Below are 25,004 nucleotides of genomic sequence, written 5' to 3'. Positions count from 1 at the left end.
GCTGAACAGGCAGTGTGCGCACACCGGCCCGTTCGGCATTTGTCTTCCGAGCACCATTCTAACCAGCCGAGAATCGTACGATTCCCGGCTGGTTTTCGAACATGCTGGTTCGACAGAAGACGTGCGACCGTACAGTAGAAACGGTCGCACGTCTCCGTTCACACTGCTCGATTATCGTACGAAAAACCGATCGCATACGATTATCGTACGATAATCGTGCAGTGTATGGGCACCTTTAGTCGTATTAAAGAATGTCCCTCTTGATCATTTCAGTGCTATTAAAAATAGAAAGCCGCCTACAGTTCCAGATATAAAACCTTACACTAACCCTGGAAATAAGGAACAGCTAACAACTCTATACAGAAGACAGGAAGGTGGGTTTCCTTTGCAGTTCATTATTATTTATTTGTCTGTGCTTCATCTATTATCACTGACATTTTCGCTCAGACTCCCTACACTGCCTCCTTCCCCAGATGTGCGGTTCTTCCTATCGTCACTAGTTTGTCCCCTCCACGGCTTCCGTAGCTGCGCATGCGCGCCTCGTGTGTTTCGGGCTGACACAGGAAGACACGTGTGCTCCGGTGTGTACCGTGCGGTATACCGTGCTTTACTCGTGTGTTCTTCTATGTCAGAGCGAACCTTGAGAGCGAGACGCCATGGCTCCGGTGCTGAATCTGAATAATGAGGTGAGAGCTGAGCGCAGCGGTGCTGTGTTCTAGTGTCATGGAGTGGTGGTCAGTGTAATATGTGGAGGAAGTGTGTGTAGTGTAATATACACATTGCTATCCTAGGCATGACCCTATCCGGGTATAAATAATCATGCCATTGAGGTTGGTAGCAGTAATTAGATTCCATTTTTTTGTACATCGAACTGGGCGGTGTGCAAATCTCAAAAATAAAAAATTACTTGTCCAAGCACTGAAGCGGGCCCAATCTACTTGTGACTCATGACAATCTACTTTGCAATACACAATATCATTTTAACCAAGACCGTTGTTAACCGTGCGCTTCTCATAGGTCAGGTGACCACGCTAACCAATGAGTGCTCGCAATCTGCGAGCGAAATTCAAAAACCATAGCGCAGGGCTGCGTTGGATGGCAGTATGGGGGTACGGACAGTATGGGATATGGGGGGGGGGGGCAGATTTGAGCATTTAATTCCATTTTCCCAAAATACTTGTACAGCGAACTTACCCTGTAATGCACATTGTGCATGTTAGCTGCTGCCCGGCTACCACAATATGGCACACTGTGGAATGGGGGCAGCACTCAGCGAGCACACACAATGCCCTATGCGTGCGTTTATTTACATGCAGATGACGGGGCGGCAGGGTTGGTTTTAATGTATTTTTATTCTAATCGTTTATCACTTTTTGAAAAAATGTTTCCACTTAACTTTATTGCCCCACAGCGGGGAGGGGACAAGGAGGCTGCTACTAGTGATCTGGCGGCTGTATAGCCACCCAGATAACTTGTGCAAAACGAGCGGCGGCTCCCCTTAACCAGTTGCCGTCCGCCCGTTGAAAAAAAAACGGACGGACGGCACTGCTGCATTGGCGGGTTGCCGTCTCCGGACGGCATTTTTTTTCTTCTCGCGTGTGCCCCCTAGCGGGTGCGCACGAGCAGGAGATATCTGTGCAATGCAAACACCCGTTATCGGGTGTTTCACATGTAGACGATCGGCGGCTCAATAGCCTGCCGATCGTCTATATGTGCTCGTTTTTTCGGTCCCCCGCTCGTTTTTTCGGACCGTCTGCCGCCCCCCCCCTCCACTCTCCTTTCCAGGGCCATCAATCACTGATAACACTAAACTGATGAGCGGTAAAAGCTTTTAAAGCGTCGCCTGTGGCCAATTTTGGGTATTATCGTTTTTTGAGGTTTCGCACACGCACGCAATTTTAAGGCTTGACATGTTTGGTGTCTTTTTACCCGACTTGACCCCGTCTTTTATATTTTACCAAAACATTGGGTAATAATAAATGTTTCATCATTTAATATAGGGGAAACTTTTTTTTTTGTAAAATTTCGGTAATTTTTCCTTTTAATATAGTAAAAATTTAAAACCCCAGTGGTGATTAAATACCACCAAAAGAAAGCTCTATCTGTCCCCAAAAAATGGTATAGAATGAATTTCAGTACAGCGCTGCATGACGGAATAAATGTCAGTCAAAGTACCGCAGCGCTGAATACTGAAAAATGGCCTGGCCAGGAAGGGGGTTTAACACCGCGGATGTCAACTGGTTAACATTTTACATTGCTTGCCAGCAGCAGGGCTGAATGTAGATAAAAAACCCACTTGCCTCTCTCTCGGGAACGTCACGTACCAGGCTTTGGTCGATAGGAATCGCACACCCCTGATCAAACACAAAATAGTTTGTATGCCCATTATTAACAATTGAGCATTGCTCTTGTGCTAATTTTACTGTAATGCAATCCATACACTGTACTACAATACATACACTGCACTGTACCGCAATCCGCAGACTGCGCCGCGCTGTACCGCAATCCGCAGACTGCGCCGCGCTGTACCGCAATCCGCAGACTGCGCCGCGCTGTACCGCAATCCGCAGACTGCGCCGCGCTGTACCGCAATCCGCAGACTGCGCCGCGCTGTACCGAAATCCGCAGACTGCGCCGCGCTGTACCGCAATCCGTAGACTGCCCCGCGCTGTACCGCAATCCGCAGACTGCGCCGCGCTGTACCGCAGACTGCGCCGCGCTGTACCGCAATCCGCAGACTGCGCCGCGCTGTACCGCAATCCGCAGACTGCGCCGCGCTGTACCGCAGACTGCGCCGCGCTGTACCGCAGACTGCGCCGCGCTGTACCGCAGACTGCGCCGCGCTGTACCGCAGACTGCGCCGCGCTGTACCGCAGACTGCGCCGCGCTGTACCGAAATCCGCAGACTGCGCCGCGCTGTACCGAAATCCGCAGACTGCGCCGCGCTGTACCGCAATCCGTAGACTGCCCCGCGCTGTACCGCAATCCGTAGACTGCCCCGCGCTGTACCGCCATCCATAGACTGCCCCGCGCTGTACCGCCATCCATAGACTGCACTAACATCCATATACAGCACTGCACTACCTTCCATGCACTGTATTACAATTCATAGACTGCAGCACACTACCACAATCCATGCACTGCATTACAATCAAGAGACTGCACTACACTGTACCACAATTCATCCACTACACTGTACTAATATCCATAGACTGCACGGCACTGTACCACTATCCATATGCTCCACTTTACTACAATCCATAGACTGTACCAGAATCCATTCACTGCATTGCACTACTATCTATACACGGCACTGTACTACAATTCATAGACTGCAGCGTACTGTACCACAATCCATGCACTTCCTTACCATCCATACACTGCACTGCAGATCAATCCTTAGACTGCACTATACTATATCACAATCCATCCACTACACTAACCTACAATCCATTAGCAGCACTCTACCACATCCATACTTCACAGTGCACTGTGCTACTGTACTAAAGTCCATGGACTTCATCACACTGAGCCACAATCCATACACAACACTGTTATACAATCTATAGACTCCTGACCCCTGCGCACACTGTATGTTGCATACTCCTTACTCCTGCGCACACTGCATGTTGCCTACTCCTGGCCCCCTGCGCGCACTGCGGGTTGCCTACTCCTGGCCCCCCTGCGCGCACTGCAGGTTGCCTACTCCTGGCCCCCTGCGCGCACTGCGGGTCGCCTACTCCCGGCCCCCCCGCGGCCCCCTGCGGGCGGCCTCCTCCTGGCCCCCTGCGCGCACTGCGGGTCGCCTACTCCTGGCCCCCTGTGCGCACTGCGGGTCGCCTACTCCTGGCCCCCTTTGCGCAATGCGGGCCGCGTACTACTTTACATGCTCCGGACCCCAGCACTGTGTACATAATACCCTCTTGATCTCCTGCATTCTGTTTGTTACCTACTCTTGACTCCTGCAGTCTTTACATACTCCTGACCCTCTGCACTCTGTACTTCACACACTCCTGACCCTCTGCACTCTGTACTTCAAACACTCCTGACCCTCTGTACTTCACACACTCCTGACCCTCTGAACTCTGTACTTTACATACTCCTGCCCCCCTGCACTCTGTACTTTACATACTCCTGTCCCCCTGCACTCTGTACGTTACATACTCCTGTCCCCCTGCACACTGTACGTTACATACTCCTGTCCCCCTGCACTCTGTACGTTACATACTCCTGTCCCCCTGCACTCTGTACTTTACATACTCCTGTCCCCCTGCACTCTGTACTTTACATACTCCTGTCCCCCTGCACTCTGTACTTTACATACTCCTGACCCCCTGCACTCTGTACTTTACATACTCCTGACCCCCTGCACTCTGTACTTTAAATACTCCTACCCCCTGCACTCTATACTTTACATACTCCTGACCCCCTGCACTCTGTACTTTACATACTTCAGCAAAGCTGTCAGACACAGAGCTGTGCATGCAGTGTGTGAGCTGAGTGCAGTCAAATGAATGACTGCATCTTCAGCCAATGGGCTATATTGGCTGAAGATTACATTTTTCATCTTGGCACGTTCAGCTATGCGAACTCTCGCAAGCTGACGTGCCGGAGAGAAAATTACATGACACACTGCACGTGAAGGCAGGACACCACCACTCAGTGGTGCGTTGCGTGCAGTGTGTCACAGCCTTGAATATTACATACTCACCTCTGCACTCTGTACGTAACATACTTCTGACCCCTGCACTCTGTACACTGGGCTGTACATTACATATTCCTGGCATCAATCTTGTTCAGTATAACTATTTCCCTTTAAGCCAGTGTAAGTGGCCTGAAAATTCTGCTCCGGAATGTGCGTTGTGGTGCCATTAATTTCAATGGCATCCCAAACGGCTCTCCCGCACTGTGATCACCTGCTCTGGAATGCGCAGTGTGCTATGCCACGCGTTCCAGTGTGTGAGTGCAAAAAATTTGCATACTGTTTTATTCTGAAGTTAACTAACGCTGCATTTGTATATTTTATTTTAACTTAAGGATGTTATATTTTTTTATCAAATTAATCGAAAAAATAATCGCCCAACTAATCGATTATGAAAGTAATCGTTGCAGCCCTAAAAAAGTATAGGATGCTGAAGACTCTAACCTCTGCAGTAAAGCAAAGATTTCTTTTAGTAGAGGTGCTAATGGTGAATAATATAAAGTGATATTTTATTAAACTATTTAGGTGGTCCTGTTCACACTTTACTGTTTTTGTGTGGTCATTAGTATGCATTTTAGTGTGTTGGAACTGCATTGAGGTGCCATTTAGAACGCCCATACACCACAACACAAAGGTGTGTTTCAGGCCTTTGATGTCCTGACAGTATCTTCTTAAGTGGTCATGGGTTAACAAGAACAAAGGAGCAGTGCCACTGAAGCTATTTGTGCACATTCCTGACCCTCATCACAATGTGTTGATTTAGTGTATTATGAAATAAAACCCATATGCTATTTTGAATAATTTATTTCTGGACTTCTTTTAAGTGAGCACATTCTTTAATCATATTGCACAGAATTGAAAAGAAATGTCTGCAGTGCTGTGTGTATATGTAGGAGTGTTTCCAGCAGCTGTTTCTAGGCTGCCACATCATCAGTTCTGTGATACCATGGACAAATTCAGCTGGAGTGCAGTTCCATCCCTCCCTGCTGGACTATGAAAACTTGCTTCTATTGTCAGGTCTCTAAGTTAGCTAATTAATTTGTTTGGACAGCCTTTAAGGTATATTTTCTAAAGTTGCAAAAATATATTGTGGTTCCTAAGGCTGGGTTCACACCTGGGCATTTTTCAGCGCTGAAAAACTCCCTACGCCCAAACAAGTACAGGAGCTTCTTTGGGGCGTTTTTCCGCCCATTGTTATTCTCGAATGTGACTCGGGGTTAACAAAGCGGTAACCCCGAGCCACACTCAGGAATACAGCGTAGGACTTACCTTGTCCACGATCCCCGCTGTGTCCTCCGGCTGCTGCCGACTTCCGGGTTCCGTCCCGGAAGTCAGCAGCAGCCGTCGCACAGGGGTGGAACCGGCGGGAAGTTTGAAAGTTTAACCAAAAAAAAGGTAGAGAAAATAAAGGGAAAAAAAATCATACCGCCAGGGAGGTATAAAAAACGAGCGTCGAACGCGCGTTTCACTGAACGAAAAAACGAGCTGATAAACGCGTCTATGGTACGCCCAGGTACGAACCCAGCCTAAAGGAAACTTGCTAAACAAAATATTTAAAGTGACACTACACTCAGGCATTAAATTTTACAAATGCATTCAAGTACCCCAACTATTAACAACATGTATCTTATTTGTGTATCACTCTGCTGTAGACCCTCAAATCCTCTTTGAATTGGTGATGACACTATCCTTCCGTCTGGAGGGTGGCTACTGTTCCCCATGGTCCCTGTTTGTGTTGTAAAGTAGTCACCGCTTAAAGCTCGCTCCTGTGATGGACTACAATCTCACGTTTAGTTTACTAATTTGTATTGAGATTGAAGTCCATCATGGTAGTGAGCATGGAGCTCACATGAAAAAAAAAATAACACACAGTAGCAAATGTCTTCACTTACTCTGTTAATTGCCTTTTGTTATCCTCCTGTTTTCTCTCTGCAATTTGCATGGAAAAATTTGCTAGCCTCTGCTTTCGTTTTAAGGGTGGCTCCGTTACCTCCCAGGGTCTCCTGGAGCCACCCTTACTAGCGAACTCCCACCAGGCAAAGCAACCTGCATGTTGACAGGCAGCTCAGAGTCCAATTAGTGCATTATTCCCTAACTCCACCTCCAGGAATTGATTGGCAGGTGAGAGACCAACTGTAATTCAATGCAAAAAATAAACAATAAGGTGATCAGCGCCAGTAAGTGTAAATGTGGAAATAAGAGCTACCAAGCACTAAGGATATAACTAAATATCTAAAAAATGTGAAAAACAATATTGTGCCGAGCTAATAATCATACATATCTAATAAATTGAAACATATATAAGTGAGTCACATATATGAGCCTTCAAACAAATGAGGCATATAAAATATCTACACAAAGACAAAAAAGCAATATAGACAATCAAAAGTCTCAAGCAAAAAACAAAAGCAAACAATGGTGAGTGTGCAAAAAAAATCCTTCAGATGATTCTCAGCCAATCTGCATGTAACTCTCAGGTAAGGATAATCACACAATGTTGTTTTTCACGTGTAATTCAATGCAGTTCACTCATACGTTAGCGCAGTGGAACTAGGATTTCTGCAGCAGTGCTGTAGGCAGTCGTGTCATGGGACTTGGTGATGTTAAGAGTGCGCCCACCTCCAAATAGAAATTTAATGCTGGGGCATAGGCAGAGAGCTGCTAATGAGAATTTAAAAAGTGACGAGACAATTTCTTTTTTAAAACGACATGCTGCCATATGTTTGCAGGATGGACCTGAGTACCTTAGTAAAAAAAAAATATAGGAGGGTTTAATGACGTACGTCCTTGGCAGCGAAAGGGTTAAGGCAACTTATTTTTTTGAATGGGCTCTCTATGTTATCCTTTTCTCCGACACAGCAGACTGCAGGTATATTGGTGTGCCATAAAAATTAATAGTGCCGCAGTGCATTAAGGCGTGTAATGCTTTAGTGTGTTTATTATTATTACATAGTATTTATATAGCGCCAACAGTTTGCGCAGCGCTTTAAAGAGAGTTTGTAAGGGTTAGAATCCCTGTGGGGTTTTCAATGTTTATGTCTCTGCTAAGGAGATTCACCCTTTCTGTTTGTCCTGGGGACCATTGTCATTGGGACAGGGATTAAGACAAATATCTAAAATGTTGACTCTTTAGAGACTTCTTCTGTGACAGCTGTTGAGATTTCCTTGTACTTTCTGCCTTGTTTTCAGGTCAGTGACTGAAACCTGGCCATACACCAGATGAATTATGTCTGAAAAAGGTTGTTTCCATTCATTGAAGGATACAGGAAACAGATTGTAGGTCATGTACCACAGGGTAATATCGCCACCTGCAGGAGAAGGGCGCTAGACACAAAACAAAAGACTGCCTAAAGGTGGCTACTGCTGGTGGCCAAACCCCCCACCTGCTGACAACTCTCCAGTTTTTTGCCTAACATCAGGAGTAAGGAGCTAAGAATTTTTTTATCTGCGATTCCTCTTCCCTGTTCTTCCTTTTTGGTTGAATCTTCAAGCAACTGACACCTGGGTGACATGGTGGATGATCATAAATCCTTGTAGTCCTACCCAGCCTGGGCTTGCGAGCATATGCAGACTCGGCTGCGGCTACTCTATTTCATGTAGTGGCCTGTTGGAGTCATCCCGGAGGGGTACATATGACTGTGGGTCTCGGCTGCCCAGTCACAGTGCCCCACACAAGCAGACGGCGCACCAACTACGGTCAGGTTGCGATTTGGCATCCCTGCGGTGTTGTTCGCCTATCTTAATAATCGGCTAACTAATCGATTTTGAAAATAATCGTTAGCTGCAGCTCTACTGGAGTCGACGCTTCCCAGTTTACTGATGAGGTCACGCTGTCCAGGGTTTTCTCCTGCGTCACCTAGGAAGTACGTATGTTGACTGGGGGCCTGAAGGAGGCCTGTAGGAGGCCTGTGCAGTGAGACTGGTGCTGTGGCCATTGTGGGAGGCCAGATCCTTCCGGGTTGCGCTGGGGGCGGGGGTCCCTCTGCTGGCGCGGCAGTCATTCCCATGGGGAGCAGTGGCCTTTTGGGTCCAGCAGCCTGGTGTGAGTCCAGGCCTGCAGCAGGTTGCGGTGTTTCACAGTGGAGCAACGCGAATCGCGCCTGTGGTGAGGCGGCATCTGCGGCCTGCAACTGTTACTTCAGTCCCCAGCGTTGCAGCCTAGCGGGGAACAGACTGTGGGCCTTTCCACGCTGAGCCGTGGATCCTGATGTGAGTGCTAGCAAGCTAAGGACGGCGGTGGTAAGCAGCGGGGCACCGTGGTCACGCCTGTGGTAGGCCACATGGGTGGCCCGCGGCTAAAAAATCTAGCCCTCGGGGATTTAGCGGCTTGCCTTTCCTCACTGAGCCGGGGATCCTGATGTGGGTCCCGGCCTGTGACGGACCGTGGTGCTGGAGAGTGGGCGGCCGCTAGAATGGTTTTGGGCAGCCGCCCTCACTAATGGTGTCACTTCTCCCTGTGTGCCCTGAGGGGCTGGGCTTTTGTTAGAGAATGGTGGGGCAGTCCTGTCTTGCTCTGGCATTCTCTGGGTTTTTGCTCGACCTGTGACCGGAAAGGACGCATGGATTCCATACTGGGGCCGTGCGTACTCTGCTTGCTTGCTGCGGTCTTCGGTAGTGTCCGGGACGCAGTCATGGCGGGTGGTGCGGTCAGTGGAGCACAGGAACTAGTTTTGCTGCTGTGTCATGCTTGGGATGCGGGCTTGCCTGTGAGGATGCCCCTTATTTCCCTGTGTGTGCTGCCTGTACGCCAGCTTTCCTTTCCCAGTCCTCCTGGGGACTTTACGACGGAGGGATCGGACGCTAAAGACGAGTCATCTCATTTCTCTTGCCCTTCAAGGGAAGGAGCTCATCTCTGCCTTTATTCTTCGGTCACAGATATGTTGAATATTGAGGACGCTCCCAGTTCTTCTTAGGTGCCTCCGGTCCAATTTGGTACTCATCAGCTTAGGTAATGGACATCAGTTTTCCCATACTCTTTCTTTGATGATTTTATGTACATGGAGTGGATGCTCCCCGCCAGGTCCTTGCGCTGTCGAAACGGTTTTCCATTCGCTACCCATTTGAGGAGTATTTCCTAGGCAGTGGGGGACTCCACCTGTGAGGGTCTTGTGCCTTATTAAGAGTACTGTGATCCGTGTTGACAGTTCTCTTTTCTGGATTCTGCGGATAGGAGGGCCGTAGCTACCTTGCGGACTATGTGTACTGCTGCTGGAGCTTTACTTTGTCCCGTTTTTGTCTCGGCCATGATGGCTCAGTCGCTTAGAGTGGCCTGGCTTTGTTACTGGGGCTCGCTAATGAACAAGTTGCTCCTGCCTACTTTGAGCTGGCAGGCCTGCTGGTTCAGGGTCTGTATTACTTTTGCAATGTCTGAAGTGCGTTTTGAAACCAATGACGTACCATTGGTTTCAGAGTTGTTGTTTTCTGCCATTACGCTCCACTGGTTAGCTCAAGTGCTGGTCTGCTGCCCAGACCTCTAATCATTATGTTCTAACACCTTATTGGAGGTTAGAGTAACGCGCTTTGGCTCATGCTAGGAAATACAGGATTAGGGCGGGCAAATCCTCAGTCGTCGTTCGGTGGCTTAAGGGGAGGAGTCCTTGCATCCGGAGGCATTTTTGCTGGTTTGTTTACGTTGGGGTATTCGAGATATGGATCTCCTGGCAATTCGCTTCTATGGGCAGGTCGCCAGGTTCGTGGACAGGACCTGGGACCCGTGGACAGACGCAATGGATTCACGTGGAAACGCTCTGTCGTATTCCACTTCGGCCAGATTAGCTGTCTCAGGATCTCCTCATCCACCCTGATTTACTGTTGCTGGCTTAACGGCATGGCTGTTGGAAGCCAGGTGTTGAGGGACCGGTGTTGTCGGTTTCGATTATTCCCTCTATGCTCAAATCTCAGAAGGCTACTTCTCACATAATTAACCATTACATGTGGAAGGCCTAATTTACATGGTGTTTGGCCGTGGGTCTTTTATCCATGTTTTTTCCTCTGGCTAGAATTATGAACTTTCTTCGGATCAGGTTTTGCCTTGCGCTCTGTCAAGGGTCAGGTCTTGGCTCTGGCCATTCCTTTTTCAGTGACCTTTCGCATCCCATTAGCTGGTGCATGCTTTTGTGCAGGGGGTTACTTTTATTATTCCTCCAGTTTGCTCTCCACTGCCTCCCTGGCATTTCATTTTGGTGCTGTTGGTGTTGCAGGGATGTCCGTTTGAGAAATAGAGGGAGTTTTTGCTTTTGAATCTCTCACAGTGGCCATTACCTCCATTCAGGGAGTTTTGGAACAGGCGGACTTGTCGTGCAGGTCTTCTTTCTGGTTTTTCATGGAGACAAGGTTGTGGTCTGCCCAAGGCAGTTTTTTTTTTCTCTTCCAAAAGTGATTCCAGCCTTTTATCTTCATGAGGTTATAGTTTTTCCCTCTTTGTTCAAAGCTTGTCCATCAGAAGGAAGGAGCTCTCCCTTGTCTAGGTGTTGTTCAGGTCCCTCGGGGCTGTTTGGATGTTACAGCATTGTTTCGTGATCGGATTCCTTGTTCATGTTTTCAAATGGTCCTCGGAAGGGTCAGGCTGTGTCTCTTGGCAACTTTTTGCGTTTAATTCGTTATCCGATTGTTTGGACGTTTGCTGTTAGGGGTCGTGAACCTCCTTTCCTGTGCAGCTCTTTTTTTTGGAGCTGCAGGGGTGCCTTGGGCTTTTCATCATAGTGTTTCTGTCTGAAGTTTTGCACTCTGCCCTGTAGATGGGCTTTGTTTTTGTGTGGGTTGTTTTTCTTCTTTTTTTTGTGCCCACCCCTCTGGTTTTAAACTGCTTTGTGGTACATTTATCTATGACCAGGTTCCTGTGACCTTCAATGAACGGAAGAGAAAATAGGATTTTTGTACTAAACGTAAAATCCTTTTCTCTGCGTTAGTTGGACACAGATCCTGTCCTCTTTTTGGGGAGTTTACTGCTTGTTACTTACTGGAGAATTGTCATCAGGCAGGGGGTTTGGCCACCAGCAGGGGCCGCCCCTAGGCTGTCTTTTGTTTTGTGCCTAGCATCCTTCTCCTGCAGGTGGCGATATTACCCTGCGGAACTACGATCAGTTTCCTTCAATGAACGCAGAGAAGGGATTTTACGGTAAGTACAAAAATCCTATTTTTGTGTATCTCAAGACAGTACTTTCATTCTTCATTTTGGATGGAGTAAACAATGTTTAAAACCCTGACAATTTTTTTGCCATCTGTCCTGTAGAGAAAAGAGGAAGCGAGAGAAAATCTCTCCAAAGTGTGACGGATATTCCCTCACTTTTAGTCACCTGGACAAAGAGAGCCAGACTCCCTAATGGGCACACAAACAGCAAAACTTAAAAAAAAAGTTGGCCCTTATAGATTTTAATAGAACATCTGCAGGGTTACTAAGGCCCTTTGGCCCTGTGTGTGTGTGTGTGTGTGTATATGTTATATATATATATAATCTTTTTGCACTAATAGATATCTATATAGATATATACACTGATTGGTGGTGAATTTGATTTGCCATTAAAATAGCTGGTTAGATTTCATTTTCTTTGATGCCTATTTGCTTAGGAGGATGCCTTTCAGACAAAACCAAAATACTTGCTTGTTTCATGTACTTAACCACTTGAAGTCCGCACACCCGCACGCATATTACAAGCGATCGGACGTCTCTACAGATACTTGTATGTAAACAGCCATCGCTGTTTACATACAAGCCCACCCGCTCTCAAGAAGCCGCTGTCCGGCCGTTTAATTACAACGGCCGGACAGCAGGAGGTTAAATACATTCTTTCTTATACGAACCTATTGCAGCTAATTTAATCCTGAGACATCATTGACGTTCCACAGCTGAAAATGAATTGAGACTAATTTAAAAACTAATTTTTTGTTGAGTGTTTTTCCCTATCACATAGAATACATGAACTGAATGGTCTCTAAAGTAGTTGCATAGTGCTTAGAGCAGGGGCGCCCACAATTTTTCATCTGGAGATCTACTTTTCAAATGACGAGCTCAATGAGATCTACCAATGAAAAAACACCTGCGTTCAGGGGCTGGAGGGGGCGTGGCAGGGCAGTGCATTGAAGTCAATGGCACCGCAGCCAGGCCCCTCGCCCACAGTGCGATTGCCTGCACCCGGAACCCAGGCACATTAGTGCCTGCGTTCCGGTCCAGTGCGATCTGCAAAAATGCCGCAAGCACACACTGGGCCGGAATGCAGGCACTAATGTGCATGCGTTCCTGGTGCGGGCGATCAAACTGTGGTCGGGGACATGACTAGTGTGCAACCCCATGCCCCCTCCCGCCCCTGAACGCTGAGAGTCGGCCGGCTTGCATTCCAGTGCGTTCTAGAGGCGCCGGCGTCCTATCGTCCCGCGGTGCTCGTGTGGCCGATGTTGCACACGGGGAGAGGTGTCCTGCCCCTTTCCGCCTGCGACGTCTGACACATTCAGCCAGCAGCCGCACGAGCATCGTGGGAGCATAGCAGTAGCCAGCTCCTTTTGCACATGCGCGAGAAAAAAAAGTGCCCCCCCAACAGGCGTGTCATGTCACTTAGCGCCCTGCCTGAGGGTAAAATTAAGTTTTAGCTTCAGTTAATTAAGCATACTTTTCATATGATGCAAAACTCATAGTTGACTTGATGACTGCAAGCTGCCCAGGCCCTGAAATGTCAAAGTAGCCCCAGACCATAGGTTCTTGTCCTGAAATGCTGACTTGGGTTTGTGGCAAAAAAGTCTACTGTAACTATAACTTTAATTCATCCAGTCGCCACACACTGTTTATTATTTTCAATGGCAAACTTTATTTCTGCTGCAGGGATGTGGAGTTTTTTTTGTTTTATACTTTTTAAAGGGACTAAGGCCCAATCTACTTGTCCCTCATGACAATCTACTTGATATTACTGATACAAAAAATAATTTAAATCAAAACCACACCCCCTCAAGGATATAACACTATAGTGAACATAAAAATTGGGGGACTCACGGTGGCCCAGAGTGAATTGACTATTTTGTATAACCGTAATTATATAAAAGGATGCGTTTTATCGACACAATATTAAAATAATATACAAGATATAATGTTACAAAATCAAGTTCATATATGGCTAAATAATCTCCTGCAAACCCCCACTTGATATTGTTTAACATTTGTTAAACAATATCAAGTGGGGGTTTGCTGGAGGAGGTTAATGCACATTTCATGTTAGAGAGTGCTGCTGCCCAGCTACCAATATGGCACACAGTGAAATGGGCGCATACACACACACACACACACACACACACACACACACACACACACACACAATGCCATGTTGATGCATGGTTCGAAGTGGCAGATGTTCCCGCAGCCCGCAGCTGCTCCTCCACTCTGGGTTTGTCACCACTACCTCCCCAGTACCCAGCTCCCTCTGCCCCCATTCATCGCTTCCCTACCTTCTCCTTTCCCCCCAACCTGTCATATTGGTAGCAGTGGGGGTGGGGGTCCTCCGAGGGCTGCCAGCAGCATTGCCTCCTGGCCAAGACTGTTCGGCCTGAGCGCCGCTCTGTTAAGGTAAAAAAAAAAACGTTTGCCCTGTGTGGCAGGGCTAAATGTAGAAAAAAAACCCAAACACCTGCACTGCGGAACTGCTTGTCCCGGTGTCGGCCGATAAGATTTGTGCATCCCTGTGCTGTTAATGTTTTGAACAGTAAAGGGTTTTTGCCTTGCACATCTCCCATGCAGGTTAAATTGGTGCAATATCTTTCTGATTGTACTGTAGATGCATGCACTTTTGAAACCATATGTTGTAGGAGTTACCTGCAGCTAATCCAATTAAATGTTGGGTGTTTTGGAGGCATCAAATGGTCTTCACTTAGGCTGAATTTGCTGGGTCAGCCAATCCTGGACAAGAATTGAAATGTACGCTACTGGTAGATTATTTTTTTCTGTACAGTGGAAGGATCAATTGCAAATGATTTGGCAATCATTTAAATCCCTTGCCATAATCGTAGTCATCCAAGGCCTTTTTCTGTGGGCCTCAGAGAGCTCTTTTCACTTTGGCATTTTGACTTCACACACATCAATAGCAAAGAGACCCTAGATATTTGTGGTTTAAACAGGACTGATTCCCTAAGGCCCGTAACGTGCATTGTGTTTTGGAGCATATGTCGTGCGTCAGCATAGGGCAGCCCATTCATTGCAATATTCGCTGTCAATATGGAGCTCTCCCATGCAGTGCTTCTTTTCACCACTAGATCTCTTCAGTCTGATAGCCATCATCATTCAAGCCACTTCTTTTGAGTCAGGTTGTCCTAGACCAGGGGTAGCTAAACTCCGGCCCTCCAGCTGTGGTGAAACTTCAAATCCCATGATGCATCTCTCTCCGGGTACCATGTCTGTGGCTGTGAGAATCTTGCAATGCCTCATGGGATTTGTAGTTTCACCACAGCTGGAGGGCCGGAGTTTGGCTACCCCTGTCCTAGACTGTGACCCAGCCTGTGACTGGACAGTGAGAGGAGAAGGAGTAATGAGTGATGAGCTCATCCCTCTGCCATTCCGATTTCTCCTCCTATCAGCATGCTTCTTGTCGGCACATGAACTGATTTGCTCCTTGTGATCCTTCTCCCTCTCACACTCCAGCCTTGTAGTACAGGGACTGCAGGTGATAGCTGGTCAAATTCAGGTACTTGCACTGCTTTTAAATAATACATTTATTGATGAATGAACGATTAGAGAGCTGCATTCAATTATGTCTGCCTGAAGTTCAGCTTTACTTAACTAAAAGAACATTATCTTTTTTTAATAAATCTAATGCTTATTCTATATTTTCATTATGAAGCTGAGCTTACATTTTATCATGAAACTAAGGGGCAAGCAAAGCACCTTTTCACTTCCTGTATTCTGCTTTTGTAATAATTATGGGAAAATACATGTTTTTTTCTTTTCTCCCTATGGATTTCAAGGTTTTTTTTTTAACACTTCCATTTGAAGTTGTTACTATGTGTATTGTTTAATTAGTTTTAGTAATGTAACTTTACATAATGACGTCGCGTCTGTAGCCTGTAGTTGAAAAGTGTTTTTGGGTAGCTGTCACACTAAGTTGTTACTGTACTGTTTGTTCTATATATCTGATTACTTTCTGCGTGCATCTGTCTTCCAACTAATTTATATCTTACAGATGGAATAACAATTTTAGCAGTCTTTGTCTTTTAACAGAAACATGAATTTCATAAGAAAAGAGGCAGAGCACAGTTTTATGGCTAGCTTTATGATGACTGCAAAAGAAGAAAATAATACTGGGACATACACTTGTGGGGAAGGTTGGGGAGGTTTAGGGATACATTTGCCTGGAAATTCCTTTTAAATCAACTCTGGTTGCATTTAAAATACATTTAAACCTGGGCTATCCCCGCACTGCAAGGGTTATGTGCTTGTTTTTCGCTAGGGTGCTGGAGTAAAGTACTTTAACTTACTGATCCCTGCTTCCACTGTCTCCCTCCATGCTTCTAGACTGGTCTCTGCAGCTTCTACTTCCCTTCGCTCCAGCAGTCTAAAGACCTCTGACGTCATAATTTCTAATAGACGTCTAGTGGAGATGGAGAAGAGGAGAGCACTGTCCACCAGGGGAGCAGGGATCAGACAAGTAAAAGTGCTTTACTCCGTTCCACCAGACCTAAATGAGCTCTTCACATAGCCCACTGCAGGAGTAGTTTTTTGGTTTGCCTGGAGATGGGGTTTAAGGATTTCCAACGCCTCTGTCTTACTCCAATTCAGTTTGAAGTTCGACAGATGACCATAAACCCGAACCGCCTGCATGATATTGGGTAGGGAAACTTCTGGGAGGGTAACATACAGCAGCAGGTCATCGGCATAGGCCGCCACCTTATGTTGTCTCGTGCCACAGTCCAATCCCTTAATGTCCGGGGACGCATATATTGTCCTAATGAGCGGTTCGAGGGTTAGTATGAAAATAATAGGAGACAGAGGGCAGCCCTGTCGCGTTCCGTTCGAGATGGAAAAGGGTTCAGACAAAGTTTAATTAATGCGTACCACTGCTGTGGGGTTGGAGTACAATGACCCTATCCACTGCCTCATACCTTCCCCCAGTCCAACATACTCCAACACTTCCCTCAAAAATGACCAGCTCACCCTGTCAAACTCTTTCTCTGCATCCAGGGAAAGCAGGAGAAGCTGTTGTGAACGCGCTCTAGCGAGATGGATGACATTTAGTGTCCTGATGGTGTTGTCCCTAGCCTCTCGGCCTGGGACAAATCCCACCTGCTCCATCCCGATAAGGTCATCCAAGAAAGGAAGAATGCGGGACGCAAGAATGCGGGTGAACATCTTCAGGTCGGTATTTAGCAGCGAAATGGGCCTGTAGCTGGCGCATTGAGAGGGGTCCTTACCCTCCTTGGGAAGGACTGTAATGTGGGCCCTAAGTGAGTCCCTCGGTAGCTCGTTTCCCTCAATGATCGAATTGAATGCCTCTGTGAAATGATTCCCCAGGATCCCCTGAAAGGATTTGTAGTACATTAAAGTGAGTCCATCAGGGCCCGGTGCTTTCCCCGTTTTCATAGTTTTCAAGGCATTTTCGAATTCTAAAAGTGAGATGGGCGCTTCCAGGCTCTGAACCGCCGTCTCGGTCAGTCGGGGCATGTCTGAGTTTGCCAGGTATGATTGGATCGCTTGGGTCCGGGTTGGGGACCCCCGCGATCCGGTGTCCTGACGTAGGTTGTACAGGTCAGTGTAGAACGCATGAAATTGTCTAGCAATTTCTTTGGATTTGTGGACCAGCCCGCCTCCAGACTTGTGCACCGAGGGTATGTACGTACGGGAGCGGGAATCTCGCAGTGCCCGCGCTAGGAGTTTCCCGGGTTTGTTACCGAATTCGTAGAACGTACGGCGAGATCTACCTAGCTGGGCCTTAACTTTTTCTAGAAGGAGTTCATTCAGTTCCAGTCTTGTCTTGGTCAATGCAGTCAAGATATCTCCGTCTAACGCTGTCCTGTGGCGGAGTTCCAGGTCTCTCAACTGTGCATAGAGCTCATCCACTCGACGCAGATGCTGCCGCGTCCGCTGCGCGCCCAGTTTGATCAACGCCCCTCTAATTACACATTTATGTGCTTCCCATACAGTAAGCGGGTTCTGTATTGATACAGTATTTTCCCTGAAGTACTGTGTAAGCTCCAGTTTGAGACTTGCAAGGACTTCCTCGTCCATTATCAGGGATTCGTTCAGCCTCCATGTAAATGGAGGGCGAATATCTTTCCCCACAAGTAAACTTAAATGTACGGGCGAGTGATCAGACAGGGCCGAGGTGCCTATGGATGTGCCAGTCACCAGCGGCAGCGCTGCGTGTTGCAGCAGGAAAAAAATCAATGCGCGAGTATGATCTGTGGGGAGCCGAATAATGCGTATAGTCTCTGCCAGTGGGGTCCTGTATGCGCCAGGGGTCTATCAGCTGGAGGTCAAACATCGAGCGTTTGATTCTCTTCCTCTGTGCGTGTGAGATCTGAGAGATACCCTTCGTGGAGTCTAATGATGGGTCTAGTACAAAGTTAAAATCCCCCCCTACGATCCACAGTCCTTCCGCAAATGCCTCCAGCTGTGTCCAGAGGGATTCCAAGAACTGGTTACCCTTTTACCATGCAGGTCCCCTTTCACTAAGAGCATTCTCCCCTCCGGGTCTGCATATTGGTCAACATAGCTCCATGGCAGGGACTTGGCCAGCACCATGCTCACCCCCCTGGATTTGGAATCCTGGGATGGGGCATGGTAGGCTGTTGCATATCTGTGGTTGCCCAGTTTGGGAATTTGACCCACTTTGAAATGGGTCTCCTGTAGGAATGCTATATGCGCCCTTTGTCGCCACAGCTCGTTAAGCATATTTGATCTTTTCTCAGGGATATGTAGCCCCCTAACATTCAATGAGGTCACATTAACAATCAGCATAATTCTAACCGTAGCTCACCGTTCCTGTAGACCCACCGTTGGCGTTCTCCCTCAAACCACTGCAGTTCCCACCCGACGGTATCAGTCCTCGGTATCCGAGCCCCCGTCCTGGATGTCTGCTCTTAGGTTCCTGGGACCGGGCACAAACAGAAACGCAAGGGAGCTGCACAAAGACACTACACGGGAGACAGAACAAACACTAAGACTGGACACACAGAAGCAAGAAACAGAAAGAGAAAAAGAGCACTAGTCGCACCACGGGTGAGGTTACGTCTAACCCTAGTGCGGAAAAGGAAAAAGAGTAAAGTAACAGGAAACAGAGTTAACACAGGCGTTCCTATGGGTTTACTCCAACTCGGAGAGGAACCACCTGAAACTTGGGGACAAAAGGCAGAACAATGCGACCGCCCGAGTGTGTCACGGAGACCATTGATAACTTTGAATCAGTCAAAACGCCCCAACCCCAACGTGTTTATATATCAGCTCCAACCACCTCATCTCCAATTCGTATCCCCAACCTATAACCAAGGGACCTCACTTAGACCGGCCTCCGGGGAGTCTAGTATGGGTATACAACCCATATCCCCCGCCCTTAGGCCACCCATCCCCTCAGCCAACTACCTTGTGTATCCTCCGTATACATTTAAACTTGGCTTCCCTGAGATCTGGTTGACCTCCCGTTAACGTAGATATGTCCCAGCTAGCCACCAAGACCCCTATTACATCCATCCCAATCCAACTCTCCTCACTCTCTTCAGCATTATGCAGTGGCTCCTAACAACAACCGTCCCCTTGAGAGCTGAGGAAGAAAGGGCCCTAACCACCAGGAATAGATCTCCAGTGGCTACATGACTAGCGTCTCTCAAACAGCTCAACTTTCTGGGTCACCAGGACGATCCATTCTCATAGGCCTGGAGGTGGAACGGTGGCGTCTGTTCCTAGGTCTCTGGGATCTTGACGGTCTGCCAGGCAACGGGGTCACCCCCTCCATGGGAGAAATGTCCAGCCAGTCCAGCAATGTTAGGGGCTCACAATCGAGGAAGGCTGCCAGGTCCGGTAGTTGGCGCGGGTGGCAAAGTCTGAAAGATCCATCTCCCCTACCAATCGTCATCGAGAATGGGTAACCCCAGCGATGGGGTACCCCCTTGGTCTGTAAGAGATCCGTAAGGGGCTTGAGGAGGCTCTCTTCTGTACAGGGTTTGCGGGCATACATCAGCCAATATTTGGACCTCCGCCCCGTCAAAGTCCACAGTACCCTGTCTCCATGCGTTACGCAGGATTTCCTCCTTTATATTGAAGAAGTGTACCCGACACAATACGTCCCTGGGCCTATTCACATCCGTGCCTCTGGGGCCTAGTGTTCTATGCACTCGGTCCAGCTCTAGCAAGTCTGTTGGAGGCTTACCCAGCAGGCCGTTGAATATGGCCGTGACAGCCGCCCTCAAATCCGGGCCCCCAGTGGCTTCCGAGACACCCCTCAACCTCAAATTGTTGCGGCGATTGCGGTTCTCTGTGTCTTCCAACCGCAGTTGAAGGTGAATCGTCTGGGCCTTCTGCTGGGTCACTGCCTCTTCCAATAGACAGAGTCTGTTTAGCACTGCTGTGTCTGCAGTCTCCAAAGCCTCTATGCGACGGGTGTTCTGATTAACCCCTTCCGTCACCTCCGCGAGATCTGCGCGCAGCGTGGCGGCTATTTGGTTGATCATAGCCTGCATGTCTTCCCTGGTGGGGAGCGCCGCCAACATGGCACAGACGTCCGGCCTGTCCGCGAGGTTTGCGTCACCCAGCGTGCGCTGAGACCGCGGCGAGGCCCGCTCTACCAGTCTCAGCATAGGATTCGGTAAGGAGCCAGTTGGGGACGCAGATGGTTCCATGCCACACGGGGAGAACTCACGAGGTAGGCTTCCTGGGGTGTCTGCAGTCGCGGGTATCTGTGTTGCAGCGGAGCTCGCTGATCGTCTCGTGGCAGTAGGCCGCACCGCCTGAGACCGGGCCCGAGTTCCCGCAGCTGGCTGGGAGAGAAAAGAGTCCAATCGAGCCTGCACCCGGGGGCGGGGGGGTCCGCGACTTTCTCGTACCTCTTTTCATAGGGCGAGATGGCGACAGATGGGTAGATCTACTGTATTACAGCTCCATTACTCAGCGGAGCTCACTTCACACATGTCCTGTCAGCGCCATGTCCAGGCCACGCCCCCCCCCCGTGGAAGTCTGTTTTAATACGGCAATTAGAACCTCAGATTATTGAGAAGTAGCTTAGGATAGGTCAAAGGGATCTGCTCAGTTGGGCCATTTTACAGGGAAACATCAGAGCAGACCACATTTCATATATGCCAGCACTTGTCATGTTTATCGCTAGATGTCTTTAAGATTAATTGTGGGTTGAATATAGAATAAAGAGGATGTATTTGTGCCATTAGAATGTGCCTGTCTCCTTAGCAAATCATAAATGCGTCAAATGGAATGCTATGTTAACATACACTTGCATTAAAACAGTTAAAACATAAAAGGGAAATACTCAATATGCATCCTATCAATGGATGCTAAACATTTATTGGAATGTACGGGACACCTTCTTCTTTTTTTTGGCCACATGATGACTGTTAATGCAACACATGTCTGTGTTTCTAATTCAAGCCTTATAGAAAGAATTTCAAGTTTCTTGCCAAGTCATTTATTCTTCAAGCTTCGGTCACAGGTTTCCTGTTTGTTCAGTTGTGGGAATATGAAAATTTGCCAGTATGCTAATGTCAGTAGAGTAATATATTACACTTTTTAAAGTATCTAATTCATCTTAAACTACATTTAAGGTGCTGACATACACTTGTACTGTATATGTTCCAATAGTTAGGTGGGTTATTGTAAAAAAGATGCAAAGAAGGTTTTCAGGTCTTTTGCTTTCAGTCTAGCACAGAGAACATGCTTGCAGAACATAGAGGGGACATCATCAATGTGCTACTGCTCCTTTACAATCAGGAAACTGGAGAAGAGCTTGGACACCACTGTATTCTTTAATTAGAAACTGTCCTCGCCAACACTATTTCTGTTTCTCAGTATAAAGTTGGGTTCTGAGCAAAATGTCCATCATTAGATTTTAATGTACTTAAAGGAGAACTATGGGGTTAAGGCTTTTCCCCATAGTTCTCCTTTATGTAACGGGAGGACACAAACTAGCGTCCTCCCGTCACCCTTGGCTCAGTATACCGCGAGCTGTAACTCGCGGTATACTGAGACGCCGCAGCTGAAGCGGATCTCGACTATTGTGTCGGGATCCACCCAGCTGCGTGACTGACAGCTGGCTCTGCCTATCTAGAGGCAGAGCCAGCTATGTGCCATTTCCAGGGCACCATGTTTATTATCAGCTTTAAATCGAATGTACTATCCTTACTAAGCATGTGAGTCACAGATTTGCATTTTGCGAAGGAGCAGTAAAGAACAGCCATTGTGTGGCTCCACAAAGCAGAAGACAGAGCCAGCATATTGTAATATCAGGGTCCATAAGAGGTAAAAGTAGCTGTTAGTGTGTTAAACTATGCAGCTTTTAACAAAAACCTCTAATGAGCAATTGAACTTTACCTTATTTTTTGCTGAAGCTTTGCTATAAAGCAGACCATATACTAGAATGCAAGGTCCACTTTATTAGCTCAAGGTTTCCTCCTCCTTTATAAATTGCTGCATAACAGTAAAGCAAAAAATGTATCTATAAGAAAATTTTTTAAATATATACTTACACTTGTCTTCTGCCTGAAGTATAAATCCTGGGAATGGTGAGGATACCAAACTTGCGTCAAATGGAATGCTATGTTAACATACACTTGCATTAAAACAGTTAAAACATAAAAGGGAAATACTCAATATGCATCCTATCAATGGATGCTAAACATTTATTGGAATGTACGGGACACCTTCTTCTTTTTTTTGGCCACATGATGACTGTTAATGCAACACATGTCTGTGTTTCTAATTCAAGCCTTATAGAAAGAATTTCAAGTTTCTTGCCAAGTCATTTATTCTTCAAGCTTCGGTCACAGGTTTCCTGTTTGTTCAGTTGTGGGAATATGAAAATTTGCCAGTATGCTAATGTCAGTAGAGTAATATATTACACTTTTTAAAGTATCTAATTCATCTTAAACTACATTTAAGGTGCTGACATACACTTGTACTGTATATGTTCCAATAGTTAGGTGGGTTATTGTAAAAAAGATGCAAAGATGGTTTTCAGGTCTTTTGCTTTCAGTCTAGCACAGAGAACATGCTTGCAGAACATAGAGGGGACATCATCAATGTGCTACTGCTCCTTTACAATCAGGAAACTGGAGAAGAGCTTGGACACCACTGTATTCTTTAATTAGAAACTGTCCTCGCCAACACTATTTCTGTTTCTCAGTATAAAGTTGGGTTCTGAGCAAAATGTCCATCATTAGATTTTAATGTACTTAAAGGAGAACTATGGGGTTAAGGCTTTTCCCCATAGTTCTCCTTTATGTAACGGGAGGACACAAACTAGCGTCCTCCCGTCACCCTTGGCTCAGTATACCGCGAGCTGTAACTCGCGGTATACTGAGACGCCGCAGCTGAAGCGGATCTCGACTATTGTGTCGGGATCCACCCAGCTGCGTGACTGACAGCTGGCTCTGCCTATCTAGAGGCAGAGCCAGCTATGTGCCATTTCCAGGGCACCATGTTTATTATCAGCTTTAAATCGAATGTACTATCCTTACTAAGCATGTGAGTCACAGATTTGCATTTTGCGAAGGAGCAGTAAAGAACAGCCATTGTGTGGCTCCACAAAGCAGAAGACAGAGCCAGCATATTGTAATATCAGGGTCCATAAGAGGTAAAAGTAGCTGTTAGTGTGTTAAACTATGCAGCTTTTAACAAAAACCTCTAATGAGCAATTGAACTTTACCTTATTTTTTGCTGAAGCTTTGCTATAAAGCAGACCATATACTAGAATGCAAGGTCCACTTTATTAGCTCAAGGTTTCCTCCTCCTTTATAAATTGCTGCATAACAGTAAAGCAAAAAATGTATCTATAAGAAAATTTTTTAAATATATACTTACACTTGTCTTCTGCCTGAAGTATAAATCCTGGGAATGGTGAGGATACCAAACCCCTCAACATGACTCTCTTACACAAAGCTAGAATGTGCTTTTTGTGAGATTTAGGGACTTCTATATTCCTTAAATCTGAGAGATTTTGTTGTTCCCCAGGAATCTTGATGAAAGAATAATGATGCCACACCCTGTAATATGAAGGAGGAGCAAGTATTCAAATTTTTTTCACTATGGGTGAATTTGTGTCCCTCTGTTTATATAGTGATTTATACAGTGGGGGAGGGGGGACCCTGTGATAATGAGTAAACCTTGCTCTTTCTTGAAAGGTCCACTTTAACAGAAACTTTTTTTAAAGCGGACCTTTACCCTCTTTAACTAAACATCACCTTAGCTTGCAGCTCTGCATGCTGATGTAAAATTATCTTACGTTCGTTAAACATATTTTCTTTTACTTACAATTATTGTATTTCCAGTTCCTGATTCCTCTTAAGTGTTAGTGATGTAATGTGCCCAAGCATTGCATCCTGGGAAGGTTATATCAGCAGTGTATTGTTCGGAGATCTCATTTAAAGGCATTTTCCTCCCTGAGAAGATGTGCATTGTCACATGTGCCAGAGTTCCAGGAAGTAAAGAGAGATATATTATTTTGCCCTTAGTAAAAATGGCCAATTGGAGAGAAAAAGAAATATAAAGTGTGCAAAGGATAAAAAGCCTGAAATTATCTATAAATATCTGTTTGTAGATTGCCATTACTAAACATTTCTAAAGGTGTGTTTGTTGTCATTTCAAAGATATGGGTAAAGTTCTTCTGTTTCCTTTCACATTTTCTGTATTTTAGCAATATCTCCTATATAGTTTTTGGCTTAAGGTGCCCAGAGGACTTGTATGAATTTAGCTGAAACAACCACATTTGCTAGCCATACAAGCCTTTCTTATAACATATTTAGTGTGAGCATATTTGAGTGTTAAGCATCTAAATCTGTGGAAGAAAACTGTATTATTTGTATGGTTTGCTGCCCTCTCACTCCAAAGTTCCTATCTGTCAAACTTGACAAACTGAACTGACTCAGCTACAAACTCTGCTCTATAACAAAAGTGGAATGTGCTATCGTAAGTGACAAGGTGACACTATTAATTTGTTTTTATGTTTCACAGAGAGCTGGCAAAAACACTTTCACATATTTAAAAAAAATTCCAGAGACTGCACTTTTTTTTTACTTGCAAAGTGTATTATAGGGGTACAGACATGTAGCCATATTGCATGATTGAAAGACCTTCTCCAGCTTTCTTGTGCTCCCCCACCTCCCTGCAGATATACAG

General features: G+C 46.5%; 1 protein-coding gene across 1 annotated transcript in view; it reads left to right on the top strand.

The window, feature by feature from the left end:
* Positions 1-586: 586 nt before the first annotated feature.
* The window catches only part of SRFBP1 (serum response factor binding protein 1), a 78,702-nt gene continuing 54,284 nt past the window's right edge, over positions 587-25,004 (top strand). Inside the window, exon 1 of the mRNA XM_018571084.1 lies at positions 587-686. Within this exon, the coding sequence (XP_018426586.1) occupies positions 657-686 (30 nt within the window). The 5' untranslated portion in view covers positions 587-656. The remainder of the gene's footprint in view (positions 687-25,004) is intronic.

The sequence above is a fragment of the Nanorana parkeri genome, unplaced genomic scaffold, assembly GCF_000935625.1.
Source record: "Nanorana parkeri isolate BGI_ZX_2015 unplaced genomic scaffold, ASM93562v1 scaffold40, whole genome shotgun sequence".
NCBI lineage: Eukaryota > Metazoa > Chordata > Amphibia > Anura > Dicroglossidae > Nanorana > Nanorana parkeri.
Note: the sequence above shows the minus strand (reverse complement) of the source record. Positions and strands in the feature narration are given on the sequence as shown.